This window comes from Engystomops pustulosus, chromosome 6 (assembly GCF_040894005.1).
Source record: "Engystomops pustulosus chromosome 6, aEngPut4.maternal, whole genome shotgun sequence".
Taxonomy (NCBI): Eukaryota; Metazoa; Chordata; class Amphibia; order Anura; family Leptodactylidae; genus Engystomops; species Engystomops pustulosus.
The window spans coordinates 188,698,325-188,724,650 of NC_092416.1; the positions used below are offsets into that span (position 1 = coordinate 188,698,325).

Below are 26,326 nucleotides of genomic sequence, written 5' to 3' on the forward strand. Positions count from 1 at the left end.
TCGTGGTTATTTTATATACAGCCCCCTCGTGGTTATTTTATATACAGCCCCCTCGTGGTTATTTTATATACAGCCTCCTCATGGTTATTTTATATACAGCCTCCCTCGTGGTTATTTTATATACAGCCTCCTCATGGTTATATTATATACAGCCCCCTCGTGGTTATTTTATATACAGCCTCCTCATGGTTATTTTATATACAGCCCCTCATGGTTATTTTATATATAGCCCCCTCGTGGTTATTTTATATACAGCCCCCTCGTGGTTATTTTATAAACAGCCCCCTCATGGTTATTTTATATACAACTCCCTTGTGGTTATTTTATATACAGACCCCTCGTGGTTATTTTATATACAGCCCCCTCGGGGTTATTTTATATACAGCCCCCTCATGGTTATTTTATATACAGCCTCCTCATGGTTATTTTATATACAACTCCCTTGTGGTTATTTTATATACAGCCCCCTCATGGTTATTTTATATACAGACCCCTCGTGGTTATTTTATATACAGCCCCTTCGTGGTAATTTTATATACAGCCTCCTCGTGGTTATTTTATATACAGCCTCCTCATGGGTATTTTATATACAGCCCCTCATGGGTATTTTATATACAGCCCCCTCGTGGTTATTTTATATACAGCCCCCTCATGGTTATTTTATATACAGCCCCTCGTGGTTATTTTATATACAGCCCCTCGTGGTTATATTATATACATCCACTTCAAGGTTATTTTATATACAGCCTCCTCGTGGTTATTTTATATACAGCCTCCTCGTGGTTATTTTATTTACAGCCCCCTCATGGTTATTTTATATACAGCCCCCTCGTGGTTATTATATATACAGCCCCCTCATGGTTATTTTATATACAGCCTCCTTATGGTTATATTATATATACAGCCCTCCTTATGGTTATTTTACATACAGCCCCCTTATGGTTATTTTATATACAGCCTCCTCATGGTTATTTTATATAAAGCCCCCTCGTGGTTATTTTATATACAGACTCCCTCGTGGTTATTTTATATACAGCCCCCTCATGTTTATATTATATACAGCCCCCTCATGGTTATTTTATATACAGCCATCTCGTGGTTATTTTATATCCAGACCCCTCGTGGTTATTTTATATACAGCCCCTTCGTGGTTATTTTATATACAGCCCCCTCGTGGTTATTTTATATATAGCCCCCTCGTGGTTATATTATATACAACCCCCTCGTGGCTATTTTATATACAGCCCCCTCGTAGTTATTTTATATACAGCCCCCTCATGGTTATTTTATATATAGCCCCCTCATGGTTATTTTATATACAGCCCCCTCGTGGTTATTTTATATACAGCCTCCTCATGGTTATTTTATATACAGCCCCTCATGGTTATTTTATATACAGCCCCCTCGTGGTTATATTATATACAGCCTCCTCGTGGTTATTTTATATACAGCCTCCTCGTGGTTTTTTTATATACAGCCCCCTCGTGGCTATTTTATATACAGCCCCCTCGTGGTTATATTATATACAGCCTCCTCGTGGTTATTTTATACACAGCCTCCTCGTGGTTATTTTATATACAGCCCCCTCGTGGTTATTTTATATACTCCCCCTCGTGGTTATATTATATACAGCCCCCTCGTGGTTATTTTATATACAGCTCCCTCGTGTTTATTTTTACATACAGCCCCCTCGTGGTTATTTTATATACAGCCCCCTCGTGGTTATTCTATATAGCCCCCTCGTGGTTATATTATATACAACCCCCTCGTGCTTATATTATATACAACCCCCTCGTAGTTTTTTTATATACAGCCCCTCAAGGTTATTTTATATACAACCCCTCATGGTTATATTATATACAACCCCTTCGTGGTTATTTTATATATAGCCTCCTCGTGGTTATTTTATATACAGCCCCTCATGGTTATTTTATATATAGCCCCTCATGGTTATTTTATATAAAGCCCCCTTGTGGTTATTTTATATACAGACTCCCTCGTGGTTATTTTATATACAGCCCCCTCATGGTTATATTATATACAGCCCCTCGTGGTTATTTTATATACAGACTCCCTCGTGGTTATTTTATATACAGCCCCCTCATGGTTATATTATATACAGCCCCCTCGTGGTTATTTTATATACAGCCTCCTCGTGGTTATTTTATATACAGCCCCCTCATGGTTATATTATATACAGCCCCCTCGTGGTTATATTATGTACAGCCTCCTCGTGGTTATTTTATATACAGCTCCCTCATGGGTATTTTATATACAGCCCCCTCGTGGTTATTTTATATACAGCCCCCTCATGGTTATTTTATATACAGCCCCTCGTGGTTATTTTATATACAGCCCCTCGTGGTTATATTATATACATCCACTTCAAGGTTATTTTATATACAGCCTCCTCGTGGTTATTTTATATACAGCCTCCTCGTGATTATTTTATATACAGCCTCCTCGTGGTTATTTTATTTACAGCCTCCTCGTGATTATTTTATATACAGCCCCCTCATGGTTATTTTATATACAGCCTCCTCGTGGTTATTTTATACACAGCCTCCTCGTGGTTATTTTATATACAGCCCCCTCGTGGTTATTTTATATACAGCCTCCTCGTGGTTATTTTATATACAGCTCCCTCGTGGTTATTTTTACATACAGCTTCCCTCGTGGTTATTTTATATACAGCCCCCTCGTGGTTATTCTATATAGCCCCCTCGTGGTTATATTATATACAACCCCCTCGTGCTTATATTATATACAACCCCCTCGTAGTTTTTTTATATACAGCCCCTCAAGGTTATTTTATATACAACCCCTCATGGTTATATTATATACAACCCCTTCGTGGTTATTTTATATACAGCCTCCTCGTGGTTATTTTATATACAGCCCCCTCATGGTTATTTTATATATAGCCCCTCATGGTTATTTTATATACAGCCTCCTCGTGGTTATTTTATATACAGCCCCCTCGTGGTTATTTTATATACAGCCCCCTCATGGTTATATTATATACAGCCCCCTCGTGGTTATTTTATATACAGCCCCCTCGTGGTTATTTTATATACAGCCTCCTCGTGGTTATTTTATATACAGCCCCCTCGTGGTTATTTTATATACAGCCCCCTCGTTGTTATTTTATATACAGCCTCCTCAGGGTTATTTTATATACAGCCTCCTCGTGGTTATTTTATATACAGCCCCCTCGTGGTTATTTTATATACAGCCCCCTCGTGGTTATTTTATATACAGCCCCCTCGTGGTTATTTTATATACAGCCCCTCGTGGTTATTTTATATACAGCCTCCTCAGGGTTATTTTATATACAGCCCCTTTATGGTTATTTTATATACAGCCTCCTCATGGTTATTTTATATACAGCCCCTCATGGTTATTTTATATACAGCCTCCTCATGGTTATTTTATATACAGCCTCCTCATGGGTATTTTATATACAGCCCCTCATGGTTATTTTATATACAGCCTCCTCGTGGTTATTTTATATACAGCCTCCTCGTAATTATTTTATATACAGCCCCTCGTGGTTATTTTATATACAGCCCCCTCATGGTTATTTTATATACAGCCCCTCATGGTTATTTTATATACAGCCTCCTCGTGGTTATTTTATATACAGCCTCCTCGTAATTATTTTATATACAGCCCCTCGTGGTTATTTTATATACAGCCCCCTCGTGGTTATTTTATATACAGGCTCCTCGTGGTTATTTTATATACAGCCCCCTCGTGTGTATTTTATATACAGCCCCCTCGTGGTTATGTTATATACAGCCCCCTCATGGTTATTTATATACAGCCCCCTCATGGTTATTTTATATACAGCCCCCTCGTGGTTATTCTATATAAAGCCCCTTCGTGTTTATTTTATATGCAGCCCCCTCGTGGTTATTTTATATACAGCCCCTCATGGTTATTTTATATACAGCCTCCTCGTGTGTATTTTATATACAGCCCCTCATGGTTATATTATATACAGCCTCCTCGTGGTTATTTATATACAGCCCCCTCGTGGTTATTTTATATACAGCCTCCTCGTGTGTATTTTATATACAGCCCCTCGTGGTTATTTTATATACAGCCTCCTCGTGGTTATTTATATACAACCCCCTCGTGTGTATTTTATATATTGCCTCCTCGTGGTTATTTTATATATAGCCTCCTCGTGGTTATTTATATGCAACACCCTCATGGTTATTTTATATACAGCCTCCTCGTGTGTATTTTATATACAGCCCCCTCATGGTTATTTTATATACAGCCTCCTCGTGTGTATTTTATATATAGCCTCCTCGTGGTTATTTTATATATAGCCTCCTCATGGTTATTTATATGCAACACCCTCATGGTTATTTTATATACAGCCCCCTTGTGGTTATTTTATATACAGCCCCTCATGGTTATTTTATATACAGCCCCCTCGTGGTTATTTTATATACAGCCCCCTCGTGGTTATTTTATATACAGCCTCCTCATGGTTATTTTATACACAGCCCCCTCGTGGGTATTTTATATATTGCCTCCTCGTGGTTATTTTATATATAGCCTCCTCGTGGTTATTTATATGCAACACCCTCATGGTTATTTTATATACAGCCTCCTCGTGTGTATTTTATATACAGCCCCCTCATGGTTATTTTATATACAGCCCCTCATGGTTATTTTATATACAGCCCCCTCGTGGTTATTTTATATACAGCCTCCTCGTGGTTATTTTATATACAGCCCCCTCGTGGTTATATTATATACAGCCTCCTCGTGGTTATTTTATATACAGCCTCCTCATGGTTATTTTATATACAGCCCCCTCGTGGTTATTATATATACAGCCCCCTCATGGTTATTTTATATACAGCCCCCTCGTGGCTATTTTCTATACAGCCCCCTCATGGTTATTTTATATACAGCCTCCTCAGGGTTATTTTATATACAGCCCCCTCATGGTTATTTTATATATAGCCCCCTCATGGTTATTTTATATACAGCCTCCTCATGGTTATTTTATATACAGCCCCCTCATGGTTATTTTATATACAGCCTCCTCATGGTTATTTTAAATACAGCCCCCTCGTGGTTATTTTATATACAGCCTCCTCGTGGTTATTTTATATACAGCCTCCTCGTAATTATTTTATATACAGCCCCTCCTGGTTATTTTATATACAGCCCCCTCGTGGTTATTTTATATACAGCCTCCTCATGGTTATTTTATATACAGCCCCCTCGTGGTTATTTTATATACAGCCTCCCTCATGGTTATTTTATATACAGCCTCCTCATGGTTATTTTATATACAGCCTCCTCGTGGTTATTTTATATACAGCCTCCTCGTAATTATTTTATATACAGCCCCTCCTGGTTATTTTATATACAGCCCCCTCGTGGTTATTTTATATACAGGCTCCTCGTGGTTATTTTATATACAGCCCCCTCATGGTTATTTTATATACAGCCTCCTCGTGGTTATTTTATATACAGCCTCCTCGTAATTATTTTTTATACAGCCCCTCCTGGTTATTTTATATACAGCCCCCTCGTGTGTATTTTATATACAGCCTCCTCATGGTTATTTTATATACAGCCTCCTCATGGTTATATTATATACAGCCCCCTCGTGGTTATTTTATATACAGCCCCCTCATGGTTATTTATATACAGCCTCCTCGTGGTTATTCTATATATAGCCCCTTCGTGTTTATTTTATATGCAGCCCCTCATGGTTATTTTATATACAGCCTCCTCGTGTGTATTTTATATACAGCCCCTCATGGTTATTTTATATACAGCCTCCTCGTGTGTATTTTATATACAGCCCCTCATGGTTATTTTATATACAGCCTCCTCGTGGTTATTTTATATACAGCCTCCTCGTGGTTATTTATATACAGCCCCCTCGTGGTTATTTATATACAGCCCCCTCGTGGTTATTTTATATACAGCCCCTCGTGGTTATATTATATACAGCCTCCTCGTGTGTATTTTATATATAGCCTCCTCGTGGTTATTTTATATATAGCCTCCTCGTGGTTATTTATATGCAACACCCTCATGGTTATTTTATATACAGCCCCCTCGTGGTTATATTATATACAGCCGCCTCGTGGTTATATTATATACAGCCCCCTTGTGGTTATATTATATACAGCCCCCTCATGTTTATTTTATATACAGCCTCCTCATGGTTATTATATATACAGCCCCCTCATGGTTATTTTATATACAGCCCCCTCGTGGCTATTTTATATACAGCCCCCTCATGGTTATTTTATATACAGCCCCCTCATGGTTATTTTATATACAGCCCCCTCGTGGTTATTTTATATACAGCCTCCTCATGGTTATTTTATATACAGCCCCCTCGTGGCTATTTTATATACAGCCCCCTCATGGTTATTTTATATACAGCCTCCTCGTGGTTATTTTATATACAGCCTCCTCATGGTTATTTTATATACAGCCCCCTCATGGTTATTATATATACAGCCCCCTCATGGTTATTTTATATACAGCCCCCTCGTGGCTATTTTCTATACAGCCCCCTCATGGTTATTTTATATACAGCCTCCTCAGGGTTATTTTATATACAGCCCCCTCATGGTTATTTTATATACAGCCCCCTCATGGTTATTTTATATACAGCCCCCTCATGGTTATTTTATATACAGCCCCCTCATGGTTATTTTATATACAGCCCCCTCATGGTTATTTTATATACAGCCTCCTCGTGGTTATTTTACATATAGCCTCCTCATAATTATTTTATATACAGCCCCTCGTGGTTATTTTATATACAGGCTCCTCGTGGTTATTTTATATACAGCCCCCTCGTGTGTATTTTATATACAGCCCCCTCATGGTTATTTTATATACAGCCCCCTCGTGGTTATTTTATATACAGCCCCTTCGTGTTTATTTTATATACAGCCCCTCATGGTTATTTTATATACAGCCCCCTCGTGGTTATTTTATATACAGCCCCTCGTGGTTATATTATATACAGCCTCCTCGTGTGTATTTTATATATAGCCTCCTCGTGGTTATTTTATATATAGCCTCCTCGTGGTTATTTTATATACAGCCCCTCGTGGTTATATTATATACAGCCTCCTCGTGTGTATTTTATATATAGCCTCCTCGTGGTTATTTTATATACAGCCACCTCGTGTGTATTTTATATATAGCCTCCTCGTGGTTATTTTATATACAGCCTCCTCGTGGTTATTTATATACAGCCCCCTCGTGGTTATTTATATACAGCCCCCTCGTGGTTATTTTATATACAGCCCCTCGTGGTTATATTATATACAGCCTCCTCGTGTGTATTTTATATATAGCCTCCTCGTGGTTATTTTATATATAGCCTCCTCGTGGTTATTTATATGCAACACCCTCATGGTTATTTTATATACAGCCTCCTCGTGTGTATTTTATATATAGCCTCCTCGTGGTTATTTTATATACAGCCCCCTCGTGGTTATTTATATGCAACACCCTCATGGTTATTTTATATACAGCCTCCTCGTGATTATTTTATATACAGCCCCCTCGTGGTTATTTATATGCAACACCCTCATGGTTATTTTATATACACCCCCCTCGTGATTATTTTATATACAGCCCCTCTTGGTTTTTTTATATACAGCCCCCTCGTGGTTATTTTATATACAGCCTCCTCATGTGTATTTTATATATAGCCTCCTCGTGGTTATTTTATATACAGCCCCCTCGTGGTTATTTATATGCAACACCCTCATGGTTATTTTATATACAGCCCCCTCGTGATTATTTTATATACAGCCCCCTCATGGTTATTTTATATACAGCCCCTCATGGTTATATTATATACAGCCTCCTCGTGGTTATTATATATACAGCCCTCTCATGGTTATTTTATATACAGCCCCCTCATGGTTATTTTATATACAGCCCCCTCGTGGTTATTTTATTTACAGCCTCCTCATGGTTATTTTATATACAGCCTCCTCATGGTTATTTTATATACAGCCCCCTCGTGGTTATTTTATATACAGCCTCCTCGTGGTTATTTTCTATACAGCCCCCTCGTGGTTATTTTATATACAGCCCCCTCATGGTTATTTTATATACAGCCCCCTCGTGGTTATATAATATACAGCCCCTTCGTGGCTATTTTATATACAGCCTCCTCGTGGTTATTTTATATACAGCCTCCTTATGGTTATTTTATATACAGCCTCCTCGTGGTTATTATATATACAGCCCCCTCATGGTTATTTTATATACAGCCCCCTCATGGTTATTTTGTATACAGCTTCCTCGTGGTTATTTTATATACAGCCTCCTCATGGTTATTTCATATACAGCCCCCTCTTGGTTATTATATATAAAGCCCCCTCATGGTTATTTTATATACAGCCTCCTCATGGTTATTTTATATACAGCCTCCTCGTGTGTATTTTATATATAGCCTCCTCGTGGTTATTTTATATACAGCCTCCTCGTGGTTATTTTATATACAGCCTCCTCGTGGTTATTTATATACAGCCCCCTTGTGGTTATTTATATACAGCCCCCTCGTGGTTATTTTATATACAGCCTCCTCGTGGTTATTTTATATACAGCCCCTCGTGGTTATATTATATACAGCCTCCTCGTGTGTATTTTATATATAGCCTCCTCGTGGTTATTTTATATATAGCCTCCTCGTGGTTATTTATATGCAACACCCTCATGGTTATTTTATATACAGCCCCCTCGTGGTTATGTTATATACAGCCCCCTCGTGTGTATTTTATATACAGCCCCCTCATGGTTATTTTATATACAGCCTCCTCGTGTGTATTTTATATATAGCCTCCTCGTGGTTATTTATATACAGCCCCTCGTGGTTATTTTATATACAGCCCCTCGTGGTTATATTATATACAGCCTCCTCGTGTGTATTTTATATATAGCCTCCTCGTGGTTATTTTATATATAGCCTCCTCGTGGTTATTTATATGCAACACCCTCATGGTTATTTTATATACAGCCTCCTCGTGGTTATTTATATGCTACACCCTCATGGTTATTTTATATACAGCCACCTCGTGATTATTTTATATACAGCCCCTCATGGTTATTTTATATACAGCCCCCTCGTGGTTATTTTATATACAGCCCCCTCGTGGCTATTTTATATACAGCCCCCTCGTGGTTATTTTATATACAGCCTCCTTATGGTTATTTTATATACAGCCCCCTCATGGTTATTTTATATACAGCCCCCTCGTGGTTATATTATATACAGCCCCTTCGTGGCTATTTTATATACAGCTTCCTCGTGGTTATTTTATATACAGCCTCCTCATGGTTATATTATATACAGCCCCCTCGTGGTTATTATATATACAGCCCCCTCATGGTTATTTTATATACAGCCCCCTCATGGTTATTTTATATACAGCCCCCTCATGGTTATTTCATATACAGCCCCCTCATGGTTATTTTATATACAGCCTCCTCGTGGTTATTTTATATACAGCCCCCTCATGGTTATTTTATATACAGCCTCCTCGTGGTTATTATATATACAGCCCCCTCATGGTTATTTTATATACAGCCCCCTCATGGTTATTATATATACAGCACCCTCTTGGTTATTTATATACAGCCCCCTCGTGGTTATTTTATATACAGCCCCCTCATGGTTATTTTATATACAGCCCCCTCGTGCTTATTTTATATCTAGCCTCCTCGTGCTTTTTTTATATACAGCCCCCTCGTGGTTATTTTATATACAGCCCCCTCATGGTTATTTTATATACAGCCCCCTCGTGCTTATTTTATATACAGCCCCCTCGTGCTTATTTTATATACAGCCCCCTCATGGTTATTTTATATACAGCCCCCTCGTGCTTTTTTTATATACAGCCTCCTCGTGCTTTTTTTATATACAGCCCCTCATGGGTATTTTATATACAGCCCCCTCGTGGTTATTTATATGCAACACCCTCATGGTTATTTTATATACAGCCTCCTCGTGTGTATTTTATATATAGCCTCCTCGTGGTTATTTTATATACAGCCTCCTCGTGTGTATTTTATATATAGCCTCCTCGTGGTTATTTTATATACAGCCTCCTCGTGGTTATTTATATACAGCCCCCTCGTGGTTATTTATATACAGACCCTTCATGGTTATATTATATACAGCCTCCTCGTGGTTATTTTATATACAGCCCCCTCGTGGTTATATTATATACAGCCTCCTCGTGGTTATTTTATATACAGCCTCCTCGTAATTATTTTATATACAGCCCCCTCGTGGTTATTTTATATACAGCCCCCTCGTGGTTATTTTATATACAGGCTCCTCGTTGTTATTTTATATACAGCCCCCTCGTGTGTATTTTATATACAGCCCCCTCGTGGTTATTTTATATACAGCCCCCTCATGGTTATTTATATACAGCCTCCTCGTGGTTATTCTATATATAGCCCCTTCGTGTTTATTTTATATACAGCCCCCTCGTGGTTATTTTATATACAGCCCCCTCGTGGTTATTTTATATACAGCCCCCTCATGGTTATTTATATACAGCCTCCTCGTGGTTATTCTATATATAGCCCCTTCGTGTTTATTTTATATACAGCCCCCTCGTGGTTATTTTATATACAGCCCCCTCGTGGTTATTTTATATACAGCCCCCTCGTGGTTATATTATATACAGCCCCCTCGTGGTTATTTTATATACAGCCTCTCATGGTTATTTTATATAAAGCCCCCTCGTGGTTATTTTATATACAGCCCCTTCATGGTTATATTATATACAGCCTCCTCGTGGTTATTTTATATACAGCCCCCTCGTGGTTATATTATATACAGCCTCCTCGTGGTTATTTTATATACAGCCCCCTCGTGGTTATATTATATACAGCCTCCTCGTGGTTATTTTATATACAGCCCCCTCGTGGTTATTTTATATACAGCCCCTTCATGGTTATATTATATACAGCCTCCTCGTGGTTATTTTATATACAGCCCCCTCGTGGTTATATTATATACAGCCTCCTCTTGGTTATTTTATATACAGCCTCCCTCATGGTTATTTGTATATACAGCCCCCTCATGGTTATATTATATACAGCCCCCTCGTGGTTATTTTATATACAGCCCCTTCGTGGTTATTTTATATACAGCCCCCTCGTGGTTATTTTATATACAGCCCCCTCGTGGTTATTTTATATACAGCCCGTCGTGGTTATATTATATACAGCCCCTTCGTGGTTATTTTATATACAGCCCCCTCGTGGTTATTTTATATACAGCCCCCTCGTGGTTATTTTATATACAGCCCCTCATGGTTATATTATATACAGCCCCTCATGGTTATTTTATATACAGCCCCCTCGTGGCTATTTTATATACAGCCCCCTTGTGGTTATTTTATATACAGCCCCCTCGTGGTTATATTATATACAGCCCCCTCGTGGCTATTTTATATACAGCCCCCTTGTGGTTATTTTATATACAGCCTCCTCGTAGTTATTTTATATACAGCCTCCTCGTGATTATTTTATACACAGCCCCCTCGTGTTTATGTTATATACAGCCCCCTCGTGGATATTTTATATACAGCCCCCTCGTGGGTATTTTATATACAGCCTCCTCGTAGTTATTTTATATACAGCCTCCTCGTCGTTATTTTATATACAGCCCCCTCGTGGTTATTTTAAATATACAGCCACTCATGGTTATTTTATATACAGCCCTCTCGTGGTTATATTATATACAGCCCCTTTGTGGCTATTTTATATACAGCCTACTCGTGGTTAGATTATATACAGCCTCCTCGTGGCTATTTTGTATACAGCCCCCTCGTGGTTATTTTATATACAGCCCCCTCGTGGTTATTTTATATACAGCCCCCTCATGGTTATTTTATATACAGCCCTCTCGTGGTTATATTATATACAGCCCCTTCGTGGCTATTTTATATACAGCCTACTCGTGGTTATTTTATATACAGCCCCCTCGTGGGTATTTTATATACAACCCCTCGTGGTTATTTTATATACAGCCTCCTCGTGGCAATTTTATATACAGCCCCCTCGTGGTTATTTATATACAGCCCCCTCATGGTTATTTTATATACAGCCCCCTCGTGGTTATTTTATATAGAGCCTCTTTGTAGTTATTTTATATACATCCTCCTCATGGTTATATTATATACAGCCCTCTCATGGTTATTTTATATACAGCCCCCTCGTGGTTATTTTATATACAGCCCCCTCGTGGTTATATTATATACAGCCCCCTCGTGGTTATACTATATACAGCCCCCTCGTAGCTATTTTATAAACAGCCCCCTCGTGGTTATATTATATACAGCCCCCTCGTGGTTATATTATATACAGCCTCCTCATGACTATTTTATATACAGCTCCCTCGTGGTTATTTTATATACAGCCTCCTCGTAGTTATTTTATATACAGCCTCCTCGTGATTATTTTATACACAGCCTCCTCGTGGTTATTTTATATATCCAGCCACTCATGGTTATTTTATATATAGCCCTCTCGTGGTTATATTATATACAGCCCCTTTGTGGCTATTTTATATACAGCCTACTCGTGGTTATATTATATACAGCCCCCTCGTGGCTATCTTATATACAGCCTCCTCGTGGCTATTTTATATACAGCCCCCTCGTGGTTATTTTATATACAGCCCCCTCGTGAGTATTTTATATACAGCCTCCTCATGGTTATATTATATACAGCCTCCTCGTGGTTATTTTATATACAGCCCCTCATGGTTATATTATGTACAGCCCCCTCGTGGTTATATTATATACAGCCCCTCATGGTTATATTATATACAGCCATCTCGTGGCTATTTTATATACAGCCCCCTCGTAGTTATTTTATATACAGCCCCTCATGGTTATATTATATACAGCCCCCTCGTGGTTATATTATATACAGCCCCCTCATGGTTATTTTATATACAGCCATCTCGTGGCTATTTTATATACAGCCCCCTCGTGGTTATTTTATATACAGCCTCCTCGTGGTTATTTTTTATACAGTCCCCTCATGGTTATTTTATATACAGCCCCCTCGTGGATATTGTATATACAGCCCCCTCGTGGATATTTTATATACATCCCCCTCGTGGTTATTTTTTATACAGTCCCCTCATGGTTATTTTATATACAGCCCCCTCGTGGTTATTTATATACAGCCTCCTCGTGGTTATTCTATATATAGCCCCTTGTGGTTATTTTATATACAGCCCCCTCATGGTTATTTTATATACAGCCCCCTCGTGGTTATTTTATATACAGCCTCCTCGTGTGTATTTTATATACAGCCTCCTTGTGGTTATTTATATACAGCCTCCTTGTGGTTATTTATATACAGCCCCATCGTGGTTATTTATATACAGCCATCTCGTGGCTATTTTATATACAGCCCCCTCGTGGTTATTTTATATACAGCCCCTCATGGTTATATTATATACAGCCCCCTCGTGGCTATTTTATATACAGCCCCCTCGTGGTTATTTTATATACAGCCTCCTCATGGTTATTTTACATACAGCCCCCTCGTGGCTATTATATATACAGCCCCCTCGTGGTTATATTATATACAGCCCCTTCGTGGCTATTTTATATACAGCCCCCTCGTGGTTATATTATATACAGCCCCCTCGTGGTTATATTATATACAGCCATCTCGTGGCTATTTTATATACAGCCCCCTCCTGGTTATTTTATATACAGCCCCTCATGGTTATATTATATACAGCCCCCTCATGGTTATTTTATATACAGCCATCTCGTGGCTATTTTATATACAGCCCCCTCGTGGTTATTTTATATACAGCCCCCTCGTGGATATTGTATATACAGCCACCTCGTGGCTATTTTATATACAGCCCCCTCGTGGTTATTTATATACAGCCCCCTCGTGGATATTTTATATACATCCCCCTCGTGGTTATTTTATATACAGCCCCCTCGTGGATATTTTATATACATCCCCCTCGTGGTTATTTTATATACAGCCCCCTCGTGGATATTGTATATACAGCCACCTCATGGTTATTTTCTATACAGCCTCCTCATGGTTATATTATATATACAGCCTCCTCGTGGTTATTTTATATACAGCCCCCTCATGGATATTGTATATACAGCCACCTCGTGGCTATTTTATATACAGCCCCCTCGTGGTTATTTATATACAGCCCCCTCGTGGATATTTTATATACATCCCCCTCGTGGTTATTTTATATACAGCCTCCTCGTGGCAATTTTATATACAGCCCCCTCGTGGTTATTTATATACAGCCCCCTCGTGGTTATTTTATATAGAGCCTCCTTGTAGTTATTTTATATACATCCTCCTCATGGTTATATTATATACAGCCTCTCGTGGTTATATTATATACAGCCCCTCATGGTTATATTATATACAGCCCCCTCGTGGTTATTTTATATACAGCCCCTCATGGTTATATTATATACAGCCCCCTCGTAGTTATTTTATATACAGCCCCCTCATGGTTATATTATATACAGCCCCCTCGTGGTTATATTATATACAGCCTCCTTGTGGTTATTTTTTATACAGCCCCCTCATGGTTATTTTATATACAGCCCCCTCGTGGTTATTTTATATATAGCCTCCTCATGGTTATTTATATACAGCCTCCTCGTGGTTATTCTATATATAGCCCCTTGTGGTTATTTTATATACAGCCCCCTCATGGTTATTTTATATACAGCCTCCTCGTGTGTATTTTATATATAGCCTCCTCGTGGTTATTTTATATACAGCCTCCTTGTGGTTATTTATATACAGCCCCCTCGTGGTTATTTATATACAGCCCCCTCGTGGTTATTTTATATACAGCCTCCTCGTGCTTATTTTATATACAGCCCCCTCATGGATATTGTATATACAGCCACCTCGTGGCTATTTTATATACAGCCCCCTCGTGGTTATTTATATACAGCCCCCTCGTGGATATTTTATATACATCCCCCTCGTGGTTATTTTATATACAGCCTCCTCGTGGCAATTTTATATACAGCCCCCTCGTGGTTATTTATATACAGCCCCCTCGTGGTTATTTTATATAGAGCCTCCTTGTAGTTATTTTATATACATCCTCCTCATGGTTATATTATATACAGCCTCTCGTGGTTATATTATATACAGCCCCTCATGGTTATATTATATACAGCCCCCTCGTGGTTATTTTATATACAGCCCCTCATGGTTATATTATATACAGCCCCCTCGTAGTTATTTTATATACAGCCCCCTCATGGTTATATTATATACAGCCCCCTCGTGGTTATATTATATACAGCCTCCTTGTGGTTATTTTTTATACAGCCCCCTCATGGTTATTTTATATACAGCCCCCTCGTGGTTATTTTATATATAGCCTCCTCATGGTTATTTATATACAGCCTCCTCGTGGTTATTCTATATATAGCCCCTTGTGGTTATTTTATATACAGCCCCCTCATGGTTATTTTATATACAGCCTCCTCGTGTGTATTTTATATATAGCCTCCTCGTGGTTATTTTATATACAGCCTCCTTGTGGTTATTTATATACAGCCCCCTCGTGGTTATTTATATACAGCCCCCTCGTGGTTATTTTATATACAGCCTCCTCGTGCTTATTTTATATACAGCCCCTCATGGTTATTTTATATACAGCCCCCTCATGGTTATTTTATATACAGCCCCCTCATGGTTATTTTATATACAGCCCCCTCATGGTTATTTTATATACAGCCTCCTCGTGGCTATTTTATATACAGCCCCCTCGTGGTTATTTTATATACAGCCTCCTCATGGTTATTTTATATACAGCCTTCTCATGGTTATTTTATATACAGCCCCCTCGTGGTTATTTATATACAGCCCCCTCATGGTTATTTTATATACAGCCTCCTCGTGGCTATTTTATATACAGCCCCCTCGTGGTTATTTTATATACAGCCCCCTCGTGGTTATTTTATATACAGCCTCCTCATGGTTATTTATATACAGCCTCCTCGTGGTTATTTATATACAGCCCCCTCATGGTTATTTTATATACAGCCTCCTCGTGGCTATTTTATATACAGCCCCCTCGTCGTTATTTTATATACAGCCTCCTCGTGGCTATTTTATATACAGCCCCCTCATGGTTATTTTATATACAGCCTCCTCGTGGTTATTTATATACAGCCCCCTCATGGTTATTTTATATACAGCCTCCTCGTGGCTATTTTATATACAGCCCCCTCGTGGTTATTTTATATACAGCCTCCTCATGGTTATTTTATATACAGCCTTCTCATGGTTATTTTATATACAGCCCCCTCGTGGTTATTTTATATACAGCCCCCTCGTGGTTATTTTATATACAGCCTCCTCATGGTTATTTATATACAGCCTCCTCGTGGTTATTCTATATATAGCCCCTTGTGGTTATTTTATATACAGCCTCCTCATGGTTATTTATATACAGCCTCCTCGTGGTTATTCTATATATAGCCCCTTGTGGTTATTTTATATACAGCCTCCTCGTGTGTATTTTATATATAGCCTCCTCGTGGTTATTTTATATACAGCCTCCTCGTGGTTATTTATATACAGCCCTCTCGTGGTTATTTATATACAGCCCCCTCGTGGTTATTTTATATACAGCCTCCTCGTGCTTATTTTATATACAGCCCCCTCATGGTTATTTTATATACAGCCTCCTCGTGCTTATTTTATATACAACCCCCTCATGGTTATTTTATATACAGCCTCCTCATGGGTATTTTATATACAGCCCCCTCATGGTTATTTTATATACAGCCTCCTCGTGGTTATTTATATACAGCCCCCTCATGGTTATTTTATATACAGCCCCTCATGGATATTTTATATACAGCCCCTCATGGTTATTTTATATACAGCCCCCTCATGGTTATTTTATATACAGCCCCCTCATGGTTATTTTATATACAGCTTCCTCATGGTTATCTTATATACAGCCTCCTCGTTCTTATTTTATATACAGCCCCCTTGTGGTTATTTTATATACAGCCCCTCGTGGCTATTTATATACAGCCCCCTCGTGGTTATTTTATATACAGCCCCCTCGTGGATATTTTATATACAGCCCCCTCGTGGCTATTTATATACAGCCCCCTCATGGTTATTTTATATACAGCCCCTCATGGTTATTTTATATACAGCCTCCTCGTGTGTATTTTATATACAGCCTCCTCGTGGTTATTTATATACAGCCCCCTCATGGTTATTTTATATACAGCCTCCTCGTGGCTATTTTATATACAGCCCCCTCGTGGTTATTTTATATACAGCCTCCTCATGGTTATTTTATATACAGCCTCCTCGTGGTTCTTTTATATACAGCCCCCTCATGTGTATTTTATATACAGCCTCCTCGTGTGTATTTTATATACAGCCCCCTCATGGTTATTTTATATACAACCCCCTCATGGTTTTTTTATATACAGCCCCTCGTGGTTATTTTATATACAGCCCCCTCGTGGTTATTTTATATGCAGCCCCCTCGTGGTTATTTTATATACAGCCTCCTCATGGTTATTTTACATACAGCCCCCTCGAGGCTATTTTATATACAGCCCCCTCGTGGTTATATTATATACAGCCCCTTCGTGGCTATTTTATATACAGCCCCCTCGTGGTTATATTATATACAGCCCCCTCGTGGTTATTTTATATACAGCCCCCTCGTGGCTATTTTATATACAGCCCCCTCGTGGTTATTTTATATACAGCCCCCTCGTGGGTATTTTATATACAGCCCCCTCGTGGCTATTTTATATACAGCCCCTTCGTGGCTATTTTATATACAGCCCCCTCGTGGTTATATTATATACAGCCCCCTCGTGGCTATTTTATATACAGCCCCTTCGTGGCTATTTTATATACAGCCCCCTCGTGGTTATATTATATACAGCCCCTTCGTGGCTATTTTATATACAGCCCCCTCATGGTTATATTATATACAGCCCCCTCGTGGTTATTTTATATACAGCCCCCTCGTTGTTATTTTATATACAGCCCCCTCGTGGGTATTTTATATACAGCCCCCTCGTGGCTATTTTACATACAGCCCCCTCGTGGTTATTTTATATACAGCCCCCTCGTGGTTATATTATATACAGCCCCCTCGTGGTTATATTATATACAGCCTCCTCATGGTTATATTATATACAGCCTCCTCGTGGTTATTTTATATACAGCCCCTCATGGTTATATTATATACAGCCCCCTCGTGGTTATTTATATACAGCCTCCTCATGGTTATTTATATACAGCCCCCTCATGGTTATATTATATACAGCCCCCTCGTGGTTATTTATATACAGCCCCCTCATGGTTATATTATATACAGCCTCCTCGTGGTTATTTTATATACAGCCCCCTCGTGGTTATTTATATACAGCCCCCTCGTGGTTATATTATATACAGCCTCCTCGTGGTTATTTTATATACAGCCCCCTCGTGGTTATTTTATATACAGCCCCCTCATGGTTATTTATATACAGCCTGCTCGTGGTTATTCTATATATAGCCCCTTCGTGTTTATTTTATATACAGCCCCTCATGGTTATTTTATATACAGCCTCCTCGTGGTTATTTTATATACAGCCTCCTCGTGGTTATTTTATATACAGCCTCCTCGTGGTTATTTTATATACAGCCCCTCGTGTTTATTTTATATACAGCCTCCTCGTGGTTATTTTATATACTGCCCCTCGTGGTTATGTTATATACAGCCTCCTCATGGTTATTTTATATACAGCCTCCCTCGTGGTTATTTTATATACAGCCTCCTCATGGTTATTTTATATACAGCCTCCTCGTGGTTATTTTATATACAGCCCCCTCGTGGTTATATTATATACAGCCTCCTCATGGTTATTTTATATACAGCCCCCTCGTGGTTATTTTATAGACAGCCCCCTCGTGGTTATTTTATATACAGCCCCCTCGTGGTTATTTTATATACAGCCCCTCGTGGTTATTTTATATACAGCCCCTCGTGATTATTTTATATACAGCTTCCTCGTGGTTATTTTATATACAGCCCCCTCATGGTTATTTTATATACAGCCCCTCATGGTTATTTTATATACAGCCCCTCGTGGTTATTTTATATACAGCCCCTCTTGGTTATTTTATATACAGCCCCTCATGGTTATTTTATATACAGCCCCCTCGTGGTTATATTATATACAGCCTCCTCATGGTTATTTTATATACAGCTTCCTCGTGGTTATTTTATATACAGCCCCCTCATGGTTATTTTATATACAGCCCCTCATGGTTATTTTATATACAGCCCCTCGTGGTTATTTTATATACAGCCCCCTCGTGGTTATTTTATATACAGCCCCTCATGGTTATTTTATATACAGCCCCCTCGTGGTTATATTATATACAGCCTCCTCGTGGTTATTTTATATACAGCCTCCCTCGTGGTTATTTTATATACAGCCTCCTCGTGGTTATTTTATATACAGCCCCCTCGTGGTTATTTTATATACAGCCCCTCATGGTTATTTTATATACAGCCCCCTCGTGGTTATATTATATACAGCCTCCTCATGGTTATTTTATATACAGCCTCCCTCGTGGTTATTTTATATACAGCCTCCTCGTGGTTATTTTATATACAGCCCCCTCGTGGTTATTTTATATACAGCCTCCTCATGGTTATTTTATATACAGCCTCCTCATGGTTATATTATATACAGCCCCCCCATGGTTATTTTATATACAGCCACTCATGGTTATTTTATATACAGCCCCCTCATGGTTATTTTATATACAGCCTCCTCGTGGTTATTTTATATACAACCCCCTCATGGTTATTTTATATACAGTCCCCTCGTGGTTATTTTATATACAGCCTCCTCGTGGTTATTTTATATACAACCCCCTCATGGTTATTTTATATACAGCCCCCTCATGGTTATTTTATATACAGCCCCCTCATGGTTATTTTATATACAGCCCCCTCGTGGTTATTTTATATACAGCCCCCTCGTGGTTATTTTATATACAGCCCCTCGTGGTTATTTTATATACAGCCCCTCGTGGTTATTTTATATACAGCCCCCTCGTGGTTATTTTATATACAGCCCCCTCATGGTTATTTTATATACAGCCCCCTCATGGTTATTTTATATACAGCCCCCTCGTGGTTATTTTATATACAGCCCCTCGTGGTTATTTTATATACAGCCCCTCGTGGCTATTTTATATACAGCCTCCTCGTGGTTATTTTATATACAGCCCCTCGTGGTTATTTTATATACAGCCCTATCATGGTTATGTTATATACAGCCCCCTCATGGTTATTTTATATACAACCCCCTCATGGTTATATTATATACAGCCCCTCATGGTTATTTTATATACAGCCCCCCCGTAGTTATTTTATATACAGCCCCCTCGTGGTTATTTTATATACAGCCCCTCATGGTTATTTTATATACAGCCTTCTCATGGTTATTTTATATACAGCCTCCTCGTGGTTATTTTATATACAACCCCTTCATGGTTATTTTATATACAGTCCCCTCGTGGTTATTATATATACAGCCCCCTCATGGTTATTTTATATACAGCCCCTCGTGGTTATTTTATATACAGCCACTCATGGTTATTTTATATACAACCCCCTCATGGTTATTTTATATACAGCCTCCTCGTGGTTATTTTATATACAACCCCTTCATGGTTATTTTATATACAGTCCCCTCGTGGTTATTATATATACAGCCCCCTCATGGTTATTTTATATACAGCCCCCTCGTGGTTATTTTATATACAGCCCCCTCGTGGTTATTTTATATACAGCCCCTCGTGGTTATTTTATATACAGCCCCTCGTGGTTATTTTATATACAGCCCCCTCGTGGTTATTTTATATACAGCCCCCTCATGGTTATTTTATATACAGCCTCTCGTGGTTATTTTATATACAGCCTCCTCATGGTTATTTTATATACAGCCCCCTCGTGGTTATTTTATATACAGCCCCTCTTGGTTATTTTATATACAGCCCCTCATGGTTATTTTATATACAGCCCCTCATGGTTATATTATATATACAGCCCCCTCATGGTTATATTATATATACAGCCCCCTCATGGTTATTTTATATACAGCCCCTCATGGTTATTTTATATACAGCCCCTCATGGTTATTTTATATACAGCCCCTCGTGGTTATTTTATATACAGCCTCTCGTGGTTATTTTATATACAGCCCCCTCGTGGTTATTTTATATACAGCCCCCTCGTGGTTATTTTATATACAGCCCCCTCGTGGTTATTTTATATACAGCCCCTCGTGGTTATATTATATACAGCCCTATCATGGTTATGTTATATACAGCCCCCTCATGGTTATTTTATATACAGCCCTATCATGGTTATGTTATATACAGCCCCCTCATGGTTATTTTATATACAGCCCTATCATGGTTATGTTATATACAGCCCCCTCATGGTTATATTATTTACAACCCCCTCATGGTTATTTTATATACAGCCCCTCATGGTTATATTATATACAGCCCCCTCGTGGTTATTTTATATACAGACCCTCGTGGTTATATTATATACAGCCTCCTCATGGTTATTTTATATACAGCCCCCTCGTGGTTATATTATATACAGCCCCTGGTGGTTATTTTATATACAGCCCCTCATGGTTATTTTATATACAGCCCCTCATGGTTATATTATATACAGCCCCCTCGTGGTTATTTTATATACAGACCCTTCATGGTTAATTTATATACAGCCTCCTCATGGTTATTTTATATACAGCCCCCTCGTGGTTATTTTATATACAGCCCCTCGTGGTTATTTTATATACAGCCTCCTCGTGGTTATTTTATATACAGCCCCCTCGTGGTTATTATATATACAGACCCTCATGGTTATATTATATACAGCCCCTCATGGTTATATTATATACAGCCCCTCATGGTTATATTATATACAGCCTCCTCATGGTTATATTATATACAGCCCCCTCGTGGTTATATTATATACAGCCCCCTCGTGGTTATATTATATACAGCCTCCTCATGGTTATATTATATACAGCCCCCTCGTGGTTATATTATATACAGCCCCCTCGTGGTTATATTATATACAGCCTCCTCATGGTTATATTATATACAGCCTCCTCATGGTTATATTATATACAGCCCCCTCGTGGTTATTTTATATACAGCCCCTCATGGTTATATTATATACAGCCCCTCATGGTTATATTATATACAGCCTCCTCATGGTTATTATATATGCAGCCTCCTCATGGTTATATTATATACAGCCCCCTCATGGTTATTTTATATACAGCCTCCTCATGGTTATATTATATACAGCCCCTCTTGGTTATATTATATACAGCCCCTCATGGTTATATTATATACAGCCTCCTCATGGTTATATTATATACAGCCCCTCATGGTTATATTATATACAGCCCCTCGTGGTTATATTATATACAGCCTCCTCATGGTTATATTATATACAGCCCCCTCATGGTTATTTTATATACAGCCCCTCATGGTTATTTTATATATAGCCTCCTCATGGTTATATTATATACAGCCCCTCATGGTTATATTATATACAGCCTCCTCATGGTTATATTATATACAGCCCCTCATGGTTATATTATATACAGCCCCTCATGGTTATATTATATACAGCCTCCTCATGGTTATATTATATACAGCCCCTCGTGGTTATATTATATACAGCCTCCTCATGGTTATATTATATACAGCCTCCTCGTGGTTATTTTATATACAGCCCCTCATGGTTATATTACATACAGCCCCTCATGGTTATTTTATATACAGCCTCTTATGTGTTTATATTATATACAGCCCCTCATGTGATATATTATATACAGCCCCTCATGTGATATATTATATACAGCCCCTCATGTGATATATTATATACAGCCCCTCATGTGATATATTATATACAGCCCCCTCATGTGATATATTATATACAGCCCTCTCACCCCAGTCTTTATCTCTCCCTCGGCAGCAGATTATTATGCCATGGATTTATAATGGTACAACAGCACCGTCTACTGATGGGCTGTGACACTGCACCTACATCCCACTATGGGAACATGTCCTCACCTGCCCCTCTACTTTCTACTGCGGTAGGAAAAACTAGCTACAGTGACATTCTGTCCTCTATGGGTACACACCCCAGGCTTCAGAATAATACATTGTAACAAAGCCTCAGGGGAGCAGGTTGATTACGAGATGACGTATAATGGCAGCCCTGGCTGGGTGCAGCTCATAGGCCCTGGTTCATAGCGGTGGATTAGGCCTGACTCCTCTCCCAATGCGCTGCCTTCTGCTGTTTCTCCACAAGATGGCGCCATCAGCTGGCACCGGTGGGGTTTTCGGCACAGCTGACGGTTTGGTGTTCCGTTCTCACAGAGAAAGGAAAGATCTGTGCAATCCGGGCATGACCGCAGGGGAGGCCGGCCGCACCAGCCCCAACACCACCAATCTATCCAAAAAGTTACCCCTCAGGGACGAGTCAGACTTTTACCGGCTACAGAAACTGGATCTACGGGATAAAGAGCCACTTCCTGATTGTGAATATGGCATCTGCTGACTTCAAGTACGGGCAGCACTGCTCCCTCTGCCTGGGCATCTACACAGACCCCGTCACCCTGCGCTGCGGGCACAGCTTCTGCCAGCGTTGTATAGACCGGGAGCTGGACACCCAGGAGGGGGCTGGGGTCTACACCTGTCCTGAGTGCAGAAAGAGGTTCCAGGAGAGACCTACGCAGCCCATCCTGTGCCACACAGCCGAGTGTGCATCCATGTCCCATGGAGAGCAGGGAGTGCCGGGGATATTCTGCACCTACTGCATCCATTCTCAAGTACCTGCTGTCAAGTCCTGTCTGCTGTGCGAGGCGTCTCTGTGTGACAGCCACCTGCGGGTCCACAGTAAGTCCCCAGAACACGTCCTATCCGAGCCCACCACATCTTATGGAAAGAGGAAATGCTCCACACACAAGAAGATCCTGGAGTACTACTGCTCCAAGGACGCCGTCTGCATCTGTGTGTCCTGCATCGCCTTCGGAGAACACAAAGGACACTATGTGGAGCCCATAAACGCAGCTTTCGAGAAGAAGCGAGACCGACTTATACACTTTTTGGAAAAGTTGACCGTAAAGAAGAAAAAGACAGAGAAGCGGGTGAAAAACCTGCAGAAACGAAGAGCGGATGTGCAAGAGAAGGCAGCCAGCGTGACAAAGCAGGTCCATGTGCTCTTCAGAGACGTCCGGGAGCAGCTGGACCTTCTGGAGAAGAGGGTCCTCAGCGAGATCTCCAGCTGGGAGGAGCAGGTGTCACACACAGTCTCCAACCTGATGCATCAGCTGGAGATCAAGAAGGAAGAGCTGTCACGCAAGATGTACGACATCGAGGAGCTGTGTCACATGAGCGATCCCGTCACCGTCTTACAAGGAAGGGGGTCCTCCATAGACGACTACTATGACCGCCAGGAGGGAGATGATGAGGAGAGAGACAGAGAAGACAAGAAGGTCCACGAGGCTGGAGATCTAGATGAAGGTCTGATCTTGGCGGCCTTACACGCCGGCCTAGCGGACATTATGATGGGTGTAAAGAGAGGGATCTATGTGTCCGAGTCTCTGGATATCACGCTAGATCTGAGCACGGCTGGTAATTACGTGGCGGTGTCAGGAGATCTGAAGACCATGTCCTGGTCAGATGTAAACCAGTGTCGCCTCGAGACCCCCGAAAGATTTCAGTATTGTCAGGTTCTGAGCACCAGGAGCTTCTCTTCCGGGCGACATTACTGGGAGGTGGAAACCGGTGAATCAGCAGACTGGATGATTGGGGTGTGTTACCCCAGTATCGATAGGAAGGGCGTCCAGTCTTACATCGGGAACAACCACAAGTCCTGGGGTCTGTGCAAGTTCAATAGCGAGTACTCAGCCATCCATTGCAGTGACGTCAGCCAGATCTCGCACTACGTGTCCTCGCACTGCTTCCGGATATATCTGGACTACGAGGCCGGGCAGTTGTCCTTCTACGAGTTACAAGGACCCATCAGACACCTCCACACCTTCTCCGCCGTCTTCACCGAGCCCCTCCACGCCGTGTTTTATGTCTGGGACGACTGGGTAAGAATTAGGAGCTAGAGAGGTTCCATTGTGTCCATCATGTCTGGGCCTCAGATTTATAAACCAGTATTTATAACGACTCAGCCCAACATTTGGTGCCCCCCACCACCAGAGGGCACCTGTCCAGTGAGACCCCACATGGAGGGCAGGTTGGGGGGGGGGGGGCGGGGGTCATCATGACACATCAGTGACTGATCTTGGTTGTTAAGAACTAAACATATAATTTGGCACCAGTTTCTTCAAGGAACATTCCATGGTCAATAGTGTCTACATCATGTGACATGTCACGGTGACAGCGCCCCCTCTGGCCCACGGCTATAACTATTAGACATTGTATTGTGCCTTGTGCTGTTGCTGTATTTTGCCCCGTCCTGTGTATTTTGTCATTTCGCTGTCACAGTGGATTAAAAATCTGGGCCGCACTTTTGTTTTTTACAGATCTTTTTTTGTGCGTTTTAATATTTTATATGTCGCTGTTCACTCGAGTCTTGTGGATGTGGCTGAGCCGTATCCTCAGCGCAGAGGTTCAGCTCCACACAAGAGACTAGGGATGAGCTGCAGTACCACACACAACCTGTGGACAGATGTGGCACTGTTTCCATGTAAAAGAATCCGGCCCACATTTACTAAGGAGCGTACGCCGGTTTTCTGTCGGTCTTTAAGAAATGTCAGCGCCATTGGTGTCGCGGCTGCACTATTATTCTGCACATAATGGGGGGTTCTGGTGCTCAGTCACACCGTGCAACAAATTTATCATACAAAATCTGTCAGAAATGTGTCGCACCCCACGTGAAAGGTGTAGGGGGCACCAGAGCCTGAATGCTGAATCTGGCGGACACTGCACATAGTACACTGCACATAGTACACACTGCACATAGTATACAAGACCCTGCACATAGTACACACTGCACATAGTATACACTGCACGTAGTACACACTGCACATAGTACACACTGCACATAGTACACCCCCTGCACATAGTACACACCCTGCACATAGTACACCCTGCACATAGTACACACTGCACATAGTACACACTGCACATAGTACACACTGCACATAGTATA

General features: G+C 40.3%; 1 protein-coding gene across 1 annotated transcript; it reads left to right on the plus strand.

Moving 5' to 3' along the window:
* Window positions 1-23,497: 23,497 nt before the first annotated feature.
* Window positions 23,498-26,056, plus strand: LOC140065190 (E3 ubiquitin/ISG15 ligase TRIM25-like). The gene has a single exon (XM_072112772.1). The coding sequence runs from the start codon at window positions 23,706-23,708 to the stop codon at window positions 25,275-25,277; it is 1,572 nt and encodes a 523-aa protein (XP_071968873.1). The 5' UTR covers window positions 23,498-23,705; the 3' UTR covers window positions 25,278-26,056.
* Window positions 26,057-26,326: the final 270 nt, after the last annotated feature.

Bases quoted from the DNA above. Each gene is read 5' to 3' on its own strand.
- LOC140065190 (XM_072112772.1), top strand. From the start codon at position 23,706: ATGGCATCTGCTGACTTCAAGTACGGGCAGCACTGCTCCCTCTGCCTG.